This window comes from Mercenaria mercenaria, chromosome 14, assembly GCF_021730395.1.
Source record: "Mercenaria mercenaria strain notata chromosome 14, MADL_Memer_1, whole genome shotgun sequence".
NCBI classification, from domain to species: domain Eukaryota; kingdom Metazoa; phylum Mollusca; class Bivalvia; order Venerida; family Veneridae; genus Mercenaria; species Mercenaria mercenaria.
Genome location: NC_069374.1, coordinates 29,212,708 through 29,224,724, shown reverse-complemented (window position 1 = coordinate 29,224,724; position 12,017 = coordinate 29,212,708). Strand labels below are relative to the sequence as shown.

General features: G+C 33.9%; 1 protein-coding gene across 1 annotated transcript; it reads right to left on the bottom strand.

The window, feature by feature from the left end:
• Positions 1-6,333: 6,333 nt before the first annotated feature.
• LOC123527112 (uncharacterized) lies at positions 6,334-10,173 on the bottom strand. Its single transcript, XM_045306395.2, has 3 exons — positions 9,973-10,173; positions 8,147-8,353; positions 6,334-7,448 (listed from the first exon to the last, which is right to left on the bottom strand). Exons 1-3 carry the CDS (start codon positions 10,019-10,021, stop codon positions 7,174-7,176), a joined length of 531 nt encoding a protein of 176 aa, XP_045162330.1. The 5' UTR covers positions 10,022-10,173; the 3' UTR covers positions 6,334-7,173.
• Between the last annotated feature and the right edge of the window lie 1,844 nt (positions 10,174-12,017).

Here is a 12,017-nt window from a genome sequence, read left to right as displayed (position 1 = left end):
TTCTACTAAGCAGATTGACAAAGTGGACCGGAAAGTATGAAAAAATCTCAAAAATCAATTTGGATTCAGAAAGGGATGTCAGTGGTAGACTGAACTTTTCTGTTCCACTCAATAGTTTCAAAGCTTCTAGACAGTGGAGACAAACTTTACTGTATCTTTATCGATTAAGAAAAGTGCTTCGACAAGATAGATCGATCATTTTTTTGGCAAAAATTATTAATGGAAGATGTAAGCAGTCAATTCGTCAAAGCTGTCCGGTCAATGTATTTTTCAGTGAAAGTGTGTGTAAGATATAATTCCACTTATTCAGAATTTTTCGATTCCCGATAAGGCTTAAAACAATACTTATTTGCAGTCGATCAGTTCTCCGGAAAGAAGGTCAATATGTAACTTAATACTTAATTTGTACGTAAAAGTAGAGATCTTTGAATTCAAGCACTACATTTACAGGTGGTTAAGGAAACCTAGCTAAGTCAAAATGACAGTAGTTATTCATGAAGAGTGTACAAATGGATAGAGGCTACGAAGTGAAATTATTATTATTTAAGACTATACGGTCAGTTGCTATGCTCCCTCTTAACTGGTTTCTTAATGACGCTGATTTCACTTCACAGCCTCTATCCTATAAGAAGAGTGCTTTTAGTGTAGGAAATGAACCAGCATATCATGCTTATTTTGGGGGTCAACTGGTCTACGTCTGTAAACAGTAACTTTTATATACCAAAATGTTTGTCAGGGTCTGCAAAATAAGAAACAAAATTTCATTTTAATCAAAATGGTCGGATAATCCAGAAATTCAAGATGGCGTCCAAGATGGCCGCCAAAGTATGAGGAAAGTAGTCAAATATACGTGTTGTAACTGGTTATTTATTTGTCTAAATATTGTAAATAAATTTGTTTTAAATGTGTGTATATCGAACATCGCTTGACAGTCATATCCATACATAATAAAAATATTCAAGGTCAATGTCAAATTCAAGGTCAAAGGTCACCTTTATGTCAAAAATATTATTAAAAGCGTGTAATATCTGCGATTTAATCCTCTTTTTTCGATTTTTCACCCTATAAAAACTTTTGATTGAAAGAAAACAATCATATCACTATTAAACATCAATACGGTTGTCCGCTGCTGGTAGGGGGATACAGATATGGTAAATTCGAAGTGGTATCCATCAACCTGCGAGGTCACAAAAATCAACATGTACGTTAATTAGATATGTTTACTTTACGTCACAGCCACAGACAACAGTTACTGCAGTGCATTTAAAGACTTTTGCATAAAATGCGACTGTAAATTGTTTGTCCCTTGAACATCAGACAGGTTATAAGTTATCAAACTCAGAGGAAGCCAGAGAACCACATACATTGAACATAATATGCTTTAATATTATGTTTTAAAATCCATTAGTTGTTATATTTCACCATGCAGCAATCAATATTTTTACCATGCAATTGAAAAAGCAACGATATTGTCTCATAGGTGACATTATATGTATAGTACTTTAAATCAAAATAGAAACTTACTACCTTTTCCAACCGAGTATCATTAATATTACCATACAAGTTTTTTAGAAAAACTCACACACATTAAACAGTCACACGATTTTTATCACTAAATGTATTGTTTTATAAACGTAACGATAAAAAACGGATTATCAGATTTATGTTTGTCTTTTTCACAATAGATACGCTATATAGACAGATTCTTTACCAATTTTTATTGATCAAGCATTTGGTTGACATTTCCACATGCCTTAATGAAGCTGTGTGATTACTGTTCTATCACACTATGAGAGGCAATTTTATGATTGTTTTATTAAAATTGTTAGATTAAACTGATATGAATTTGGATAACGTGGTAGGCGTATTTTTTCTAAAGCTTCTTATACAATAATGAAACAAGAGCTTTCATTATTAGGGACAAATCCCTGTGGACCGGACATGAAACAAACCATGTTAACCTTTAACCTGTGTGTATGGCCTTGACATTGGAGCTAGGAGTCTGGTACTTCTGCATGGCATGGCGTCTCATTATGTTGAACATTTATGTAAAGTCATTTTTAAAATCTCTTTAAAGATAGCAGCGTTACAGCCCGAACAACGGACGGGCGGAGCAGACATTGCAGTTTTAATATGGCCACCTTTGTGTGTGTAGGGGGTGGGGGGGGGGGGGGGGTAGAAAAATAAATATTGCATTTACCCAGTAATATTGAGATTTGCAGTTACATTAAAGAACTGAGCCGATGTCACTATTGGTAACGTATCTATTATTTATTGTAACGTATCTATTCCATATCAACTTATTAAGTAATGTGTTTTACTGCAGGATACGGCAAGATATTCTTTTATATCTCTGTCTAAATTATAAAACCGTAACAGTAGTTAATTTTCTGATATCAGTTATATTTTTGAATCAGAAGCAGGGCCATATTAGGGGCTGTAATTGAAATATACATAACCATTCTTTGGGTCATGTATTGTTATGTATATACAATAAAAAATAAACCAGGTATAATTTTTAAATTTTCATAAAAAGATGGCAAACTCGAGGGTCAAATACATTGACCGTCCCATTAGAAAAAGAAACAATTAAACGTCAAAAATCTTCAACAACAAATGGTTTATAGGAGAAGTCATGAATAGATGTTAAAGTTTGTGAAATTTTCATCATTTCCATCGCTGATGTGGTCACCAAGCATGGTGTGATGTAAAAGTAACAAAACCTTGCAGATGACTTTTGGGTTTCACTAAATAATATTATTTGTGATAATTATAGCATCTTCGCATTTATTGGCACTTGAATTAATTGAAGCTAAGTTAACGTTTGTACAAAAATAGACAATAGATACGTTACCCCCACTTGAAACATTACAAATGACAGCATGTGTCCGTTTTTCAATCTAAAACTACTTTTAAATACTTGAATATTTAATATTTCATACCTTTCTGAATTAGTATTATTGTTTGATTAAATAAGTTACTATGTTATGACTTTTGATTACAAATAGTGATTTGAAGACTTTACGTTTTATAAGCCTAAATTATGTCAGCATCTTGACATGACATGTCAGTTGTATGATTGAATGATGCCGCTGTGATTCGTACATATCAAACCAACAAAAACGTTACTGATCAATTTGAAAGTAGAAGCTTAAACATTATTATGTATACTGACAGAAATTTAAATATTTCTTCGAAAATGTGCATTTATTTTAATTAGTGAATCAATTTTGCAATTCCTTAATGCAGAATAGTTGAGTGAATGTCAGTCACAAACTAGACAAGATATATATAATTATATGCACGTTAATAAACATGTGATTTAACTTGATACCCCAGTCACACATATGACGCGGATAGCTACGTCTAGCCACGGATAGAAACATAGTTATCATAGTACCTGAGTCGTACCTCAAAGTAGTAATCAATCCGCACCAATCTGTAGGGCTCAGGTACGGATCGATACGGATTATTAAGTTTCTATCCGTGGCTAGACGTAACTATCCGCGAAGTATGTGTGACTGGGGAATAAACAAAAAATAAGTAACGTATCTATCTAAAAAGAAAATTTGAATTCAGGATGACTTAATATCAATCTAAATACTGACTTCATCTACAAAAGCAAAGAAACTCATTCCCTGTTATAAAAGCATTAAACCGCAAAATAATGTTCTTCAAAGTTCAGAGATAATTTTGTTAGTTTTCCAACATTTTAATTTTCAAATTTAGTGGAGAATCAATGAAATGTTGATTATCAGCCCGAAAATAGCTCATTGCATTTCGAAAAATTTACCCGGTATCTATTGTCGAGTACAACATATATGTGTATTACAACTCATGTACATAAAATAGAAACAAAACATCACATACTAAATTCTGTATTGTGTTGGTAAATTTGAACTAAACGATAGAAAGAAATTTAAAATCACTAACTTATTCTCACTTTTAATGTTTTGCAGCTTTACAACATTTCAACATTTCAGAAGTGTTAAACGATGCTTTATGTACATATCATTAAGGATAATGTGACAGCCACGTCATTCATTATATTCTCGTTTTGACAAAATTTAATGCTAGAGTTAGGTTGTAGCTGAATATACATTGTACGACATAAATATATTATACAATGGATATGCAGAATGTTTTATTACCTAAATTTAACTATAAAACAAGTAAATAAGTAAATATTGTGTTACCTGACTGCCGCATTATTCTTAATGAACTGTAGCTGATTACATAAAATTATCATGAAACTGTGAACAAGTATATATTTACCAACATATTAGATATTAGACTTTATTGTAGTACATGTCCAAACACATTTTATAAGGTACTGAATTACCTAATTAGGTCTCTGATTATACATTGTTTTTTCGTTCTGACATTGTATACCTAGTCTTCATCTGAGCTTAGGTCCTCAAATTTAACTAAAAGCATTCAAGGCTTTTCTTTCTTAACAAACGCACTTTCCGATTAGCAGTTACTGTAGAGCAATCATTTGCTGTCTTACAAAATGAAAACATAAAATTTATAATAAATACTAAGATGGTGTTACTCAAGAGCTTCTTACTAAACAATTGGTATAAATGTGGTTATTTTTTGCTACAGACATGCAGTCCGCCATCTAGGATATCTCCATAGAAACTAAAATTTGTACATTACTAATACATGTTTTGTAAACTGCATACTTCAGTCTACATTTTAGTGTAAATTTTCTCCAATTTAGCATGCAAGCTTTCGCATAAAAAAGAAAATACCCAGATCACAGTCACATATTTTCTCAAAAATTAAGTTTGACCATGAATTTGACCTTGACCTTGGAACTATAACTAATATCTTTATACATCAAAATAAAGGGCATATAGTGGCAATATACAGAAAAGAAGATTGGTACTTCTATCTTTTAATCTGTGAGAGATATCAATGAAAGATATATATTAAAGCATAGTCTCAAAACTGGCGGCCATCTTGGACGCCATCTTGGATTTCTGGAGACTCCGACCATTTTGGCCAAAATGAATTTCAGATTAATATACTACAGTCCTTGACGGATATGTTGGTGTATAAAAGTCACTGTTTACTGACGTAGACTGGTTGGGTCCAACTAACTGGTCTTCGTTTCCTACACTATTTATAATGTGGTATATGAATATTAAAAATATAATAAGAGTAATACATGATATTTTAACATAATTTAGCCGTTTTTAATAAATCAAATATCTAGATAATGAATACATAAAGAAAGAACGATGATAACGTCACATTGATACAGTCAAATGGTTGTATTGCTTATGCTTTCCGAAAGGGGAAGCGTGTAAGTTGCCTCTTCTTCCCTCCGTCCGTTCTTCAGTCCGTCCGTCCCGCAATTCTTGTCAGGAGAATTATTTTCTTAGCAATTACGCTCTGGATTTGAGCAAACCTTCGTAGGAAACTTCACTAAAATGGAGATGCGCATATAATCTTCATGTTCCGATTAGGTGATTGTTCATTGATAGACTATAGCACCATCCTTGCCCGGAGTATTCCTCATAGCAAGCTTCTTTCTCAAGTGAAGATGCTCATATATTTTGCGTGCTTTTTCTCAACAACTACTTGCTGAAATTGTAAGAACTTTTTCAAAAGCTTCACTAGATATGTTCCCAGTCAATGAACTCCACTTTTGCGCTTTTAAAATGCAATATTCATACTTTTTGAACATTATTTAGCAAAGGAATGAAAAAAATACCAAAGTCCGTATTTCACTAAAATTGTTTATTTTCAGATATTTACCAGGTTAGAAAATGCTGATCACATATATTTAACTTTACTAAATTCGCAAGAATATTGTTTATATGGAACTACATTCACTATACGTTGTATAATGTCATGAAGTAATAGTCGTTTATTAAAAAAAACTTAAATTACAGTCAATACACAAACTGCAGTTGATTTCGATCTTTTCAGATCATTCAGCATGACGTTTATGTTGTGTTTTTGGTAATGTGTATTTTTTCAACTTGAGCATTTCAGCTTGGGTAGTTCCAATACTCACGCTTTCATAGCTTTAGGTATTGTATAATCACTCCTGCTTTCTTTTGCATTGCTGATATGCCTAAGAGCAACATTTGATTGTTTTCCAGAACTCTATTCAAATGGAAAATCTAGATAAAATAAGATCTAAGTAGGTTAACTAATCAACGATTTTCCTTGTATTTTTTGTGCTGAGTTTATACAATTCCTGGGATGATAAAAGCTGAAATTAACCGTAGAAATAGGCAGACAGCTTTACAACAGTTTAGTTTTACGTTTTGCAACTATTTCCATACAACTATCTATTGGAATAGAGAAACGAGATTTTTTCATAGTAGAATCTTTTAATAAAACAAACATTAGTCTTTATCAACATATTAACAGAATGTTACACATCAATGACAGCAAAAACATAAATCTCAATATCAAGAGATATTCGTTATACACATAGAAGTTCATAGAATATTAAATATTTCTTTTTAAGGGGAGGGGTGTTGAGGGCTTTGATGGTGGAGAAAGACCCCAGGTGCCCCGCCGTGCATTATTTCATCACGGGTGGGTACCTGGGTAGAACCAACGACCTTCTGTAAGCCAGCTCGGCGGCTTCCTCACATGAAGAATTCAACGGCCCGAGTGAGGCTCGAACCGACGTTGGTGAGGGGCAAGTAATTTGAAGTCAGCGACCTTAACCACCCGACCACGGAGGCCCTTGTATACAAGTAAAAGTTCATAGAATACATACGTATATACATCGAAGTTCATAGAATATATATGTGTATACATAGAGAAGTTTATAGAATATCACAATTTTCATAGTCTTTGGTCCGTCCTTACACTTTCATATATGTGGAATGCATATGTTCACAGATATGCCGGAAAAATGAAAACGTATCAATTACATACCTGGAACATAAAACACGTTTTAACTAGGATTTCAACTGTTGTCTTTTTATTAAAATATGGCATATTATGAAGCAATTAAAATATTGAACTCAAGACGCAACCTTTCTGTAAACTAAAACTGTATTGAAGATCATGTCTTTATCACATTCAATATCCACTAAAAATACTGAAGTTTCACGTTCAGATTCATATAAATAAGTTCTGGTCAAGGAATGGGTGCAATTCAAAGATTTTTGAGTAACTTTTAGACACATTTCAACTTCAGGAGAGGGTTATTTTTAGAAGTGTCAGTAGCAGCAGTAACCAAGGTGAATGTAATGTCGTTGCTGACGCAACAATTGGAGGACCGTTACAAAAGTCTCCATACTCGTACTCGGAGCCGCATATCGTTATACAAACGATGTAACCCTGTCCTGTGTATTTACACGTGGTCTGATTGTCCGGCCTAATTAAATTTTCATCGAACTGTACATCAACTTCAGCACCTAAGAATGTTGTGCCATCACTGCAGCCTCGAATAAAGCTTCGAACATTTTCTGAAATGAATAAGTTGGAATGTCAGTTTGGAGACATAGTAACATGACAGATGATTGTGATGATGGAGAACACTAGTTAAAAGTTCGCAGAAGAATCCATGTTGCATACAATCAGAATTTAGATAGAAAAAAAGGTAGAATGAAAATGCGTTGTTATTACATTAAACTTAAATTTTGCCGAAAAAATTGAATTTCATGAGCATTGATGCTAGAATTAGGTAGCGACATAGTCTTGTATTATATGGTAGAAGTTTAACGAAAACCACTTGTGTATTTTTTTAAATTAGGGAGGGCATGCATCAACACTTTAAAAGTAGCGAAAAGAAAACACGGCATAATTCAGAAAAAATAAAAATATAAGTAGTGGTTATGTTTGATATAAAAACATAGTTAAGGTAAAAAAAACAACAAAATGAAACCCAAAATTGTTGTGGTGATGTATGACAAATTTCCACGGTGAATTCTAAAGTACTAATATTTCATGATGAAAGTGTTACCAAAATGTCAAGCGGAGACTTTCTACGTTGTGTCAGCAATATTAATATCAACAACATTTATGAGTAATGCCGGCTCTGCAAACCAAAACATCGGGGACTATTTGACACCATTCAATACAATTTTGTCCGTGCCATTTGACATTGTATTTAGTGTCTCTACATCTTACAATTATAAAAGCTACCAAAGAGATAGTAGCTTACTTCTCTCTTCCACAGAGGCAATCATGCAATATTTTGGCTTTCCTGGCTCGCCATAATCTGTACAGTTCTTCACGTATTTGTCCGTTTTATAGGAACCCTTATCCAAAGCCTTTTTACCATAATATCGCATTGTTCTATAATAGGTTTGGCAGCGATTTCGACCCTCTTCATTACTGGTATCTGTACAGAAGTAACACATCAACCCCACTGAAAGAACAATTAGGTTACCATAATATTACTGTTAATCATTATCTGGAAATTTCTCGGTGAAATTTCAAATACATATTTGACTGTATAGCATTACAAAAATAACGTCATTTAAAACGAAGTTAGATTATTTTTGATTATGCATATCCTTAGGACGGCCGGCATATTTTTAAACAATCTCCTCAGGTATAAGTATGTTTTTGACAACACACCAAATTATGTCAGATGACCTTCAGCTTTTGGCGGAAGAAATGTCTATGAAATTACACAGGCTAAAAATGAAAACGAAAGTCGCCTTTGCATTGGTCAATGGAAAGGGATCACGCGCAGGTGTAACCACATATGCGCGTGGACCTTTTTTGCTAAGGTGGAGTCAATTTTCAGCACTTTCTAACGATTTAAAAATACATGGGATGATGGGATTTAGCACAACCTTTAAGTTTCAAATCCCACAGGGGTCCTTAATAGAGCAAGGTTATATGAAGAGTTTTTGGAACTTTCGTCAAATCGTTCAAAAGGTCCATTTTGATATTGTCTAAAAGTGTCAGTATAGGCCTCGGGTGTAAGATATTTCTTCATGTGAGAGCTGCAGCCATAGATATTTCAGAAATATATTAAAATTAATTTCGTTTAATAAATGTTGATTCATGAAACGGAAGCGTGAAAGGGCCATCAGACGTTACTACGTTTTATTACGTTACGGCTGCGGAAAGGATACGAGATCAAATATATTTCACTCTAGAAATTCAGTCATGGCTGCGCCAATAATGTATCAGATATTCGTTCAATGTTTTTTGTTTTTTGAATATCCTCTGTATAAAAATTACAAAAAAAAAATGCGTAGTAAGAAATAGCAATGCCTCCAGCCTCTTTTTTCTAGAATGATCAATGTTAACTCCAGTCTTCAGACTTACGTTCATATGTTGACAGTCGATAGCCTGTATAATTATATCGGCTATTGATTGTCAACAAATAAAATTATCGCGTTTTCACTACAGCCTTAATCTTTAAGCATTTTCAAGCAAACATTTAAACTCTGTTGAGATTTAACCAGGTCCGATAGTAAGCTGTAACACTAATAACTGCCGAAATTTCAAAATATTCATTGAATATTATAATGTGCATTTTGTCCAGAAGGACAACCTCTGACGTTTCAGGAATTTTTAACATAGTAAGGCTTCAATCCATGCTATCGCTAAATAAAGAATATACGAAAAGTAGCCGGAAGGTCGTGGATGTGAACCCCCACAGGGTTCATACTTATGACGCCAGATATTTTGATTTCTCATAGATCTAGAGTAATTTGTAAAAAGCTTTCTTCACTACTAACTTGAAACAAGTAAGAACCAATTGAACACAATACCCACAAAACGAGAGGCGCATAAGTAAATGAGTTATACACGGTGGTCACGTGCTCAAATCCCTTTGAGATCGTCATTCTGATTACAGTCTTCAATCTTGGGCATGATTGATGTTAAGGAAGCAGAATGAAGCTGAGCGGACTTAAATAACTTGTAATTAAGACGATTTAGAACAAGTATTTTTACACTAATACGTTTATAAATTTAAAAGATACCAATATTTTGTGAACTATTTAACTTTAAAAGTTTTATACGCACCTATAGGCTGAACCAACACCAGTATCAAAGTACACCGCACTAAAATCATTTTGTTTCTACACTTTATAGTTAATTATAAAACAATTTCGGCACTTCTTATATCCGCCATTACATTATACTATGTAAATTTAAGCTTAAATTGTTTGAAGTTTAAGATTCACATTTAAGTCAATATTGCATGGTAAATGACGCAGACGCATAATAGAAATTGTCTAATATTTCTTTTCATACACACCCGGTAGTTTTAAAGGCAGCCACCCGTACAATACTTATGAATATAGCCTATTTCAAAATTGTATGTAAAGGGTTAAATAATTTAACTTTCGTTTATGTTATAAAGATGCTGTTACTTTAAGATATTCTATTTTACTTTCATCTATGTTATACAGATATTGTATTTATAAAATAAAAATAAACGCTATTAAAAGATAAGCAAACTTTTATCATTTAGCAATTGAATGAAATTATTTTAATGCATGGCATTAATGTAAGTCCAAAATGTACGGTGTATCCGCTGGAGCAACGTTATGTTAAAATTGTAGCAAAAATGCCCTTGTTTGATGTTTAAGACTGATAAAAGGGATAGTGCGGTTTAACATCATTTATTCGGATAACCTAGAATAGTACCTATAGTAGCGGGTAGTATAAATGTTGCCTGTAAGCTATTTTATGTTGTATATTAATAACGTCAAACAGTCAGCGGTAGATTAACTTTGCCAATATAAAAAATGTACACATATGTAAAATAATTTAAAATAATTATATAAAATAAGCATCAATAATTGGACTCCAACTGATATTTGGCGGGCTGCGTAATATCTTATTTGGACATATGATTGAACATAAGTAAACCAAAATTTGTGCAATGTTTTATTAAAATCTACACTTTTCTTTTTATTGTCTGATTTTCTTTCAATGCAATGATGCTTCGGAAAAATCTGGATTAATAAAATTCAACTAGAACCAAATTTGTTTCAAATGTGCTACGCTGTTCTGTTTGGACAATCGTTACTTTTTATTTAATACTAAACCGCGAGGCACGATGGTACGATGACGAAAACGCGATGGCGCGATGGCACGATGATGGAACAACGATGATACGATGGTGAAAACGCGATGGCACGATGATGAATGATGATACGATGGTACAATGTTGAAATGTCGATGTAATATCGCGTTTTCATCATCTTACCATCGCGTTTTCACCATCGTATCATCGTACCATCGCGTTTTCATCATCGTACCATCGCGTTTTCACCATCGTGCCATCGCGTTTTCATCATCGTACCATCGCATTATCACCATCGTACCATCGCGTTTTCACCATCGTGCCATCGCGTTATCACCATCGTACCATCGCATTATCACCATCGTACCATCGCATTTTCACCATCGTACCATCGCCTTCCGGCGGTCATGCGCAGTGGTACAGTATATGTGTCAGTAATACAGGCTTGATACAATCTCATTTTCACAATGCACTATGTACCTTCTGCATCCTAACAAGAATAAGCTTAGTTTGAATAATATCATGTGACTATTACAGCTTTTTATTTACTTTCATGCATACATAAAATACAAAGAACGTGCCCTTGTAGATTTTACACAGTTTTAATGAGTTGAGCACTGAACATTTTGTAAAACATTTTGCAAAACAGCAGAATCTAAATGGTAAATTTCTTCTCACAAAATACATTGAGATACATTCATCTATTTTTGACAAAAATTCAAGTGCAGGGAACTACGCATTTCTAACCGGAAGGCGATGGTACGATGGTGAAAACGCGATGGTACGATGGTGAAAACGCGATGGTACGATGGTGAAACCGCGATGGTACGATGGTGATAACGCGATGGTACGATGGTGAAAACGCGATGGTACGATGGTGATAACGCGATGGCACGATGGTGAAAACGCGATGGTACGATGGTGAAAACGCGATGGTACGATGGTGAACGCGATGTTACATTGTGAAAACGCGATGGCACGATGGTGAAAACTCGATGGTACGATGATGAAAACGCGATGGCACGATAGTACGATG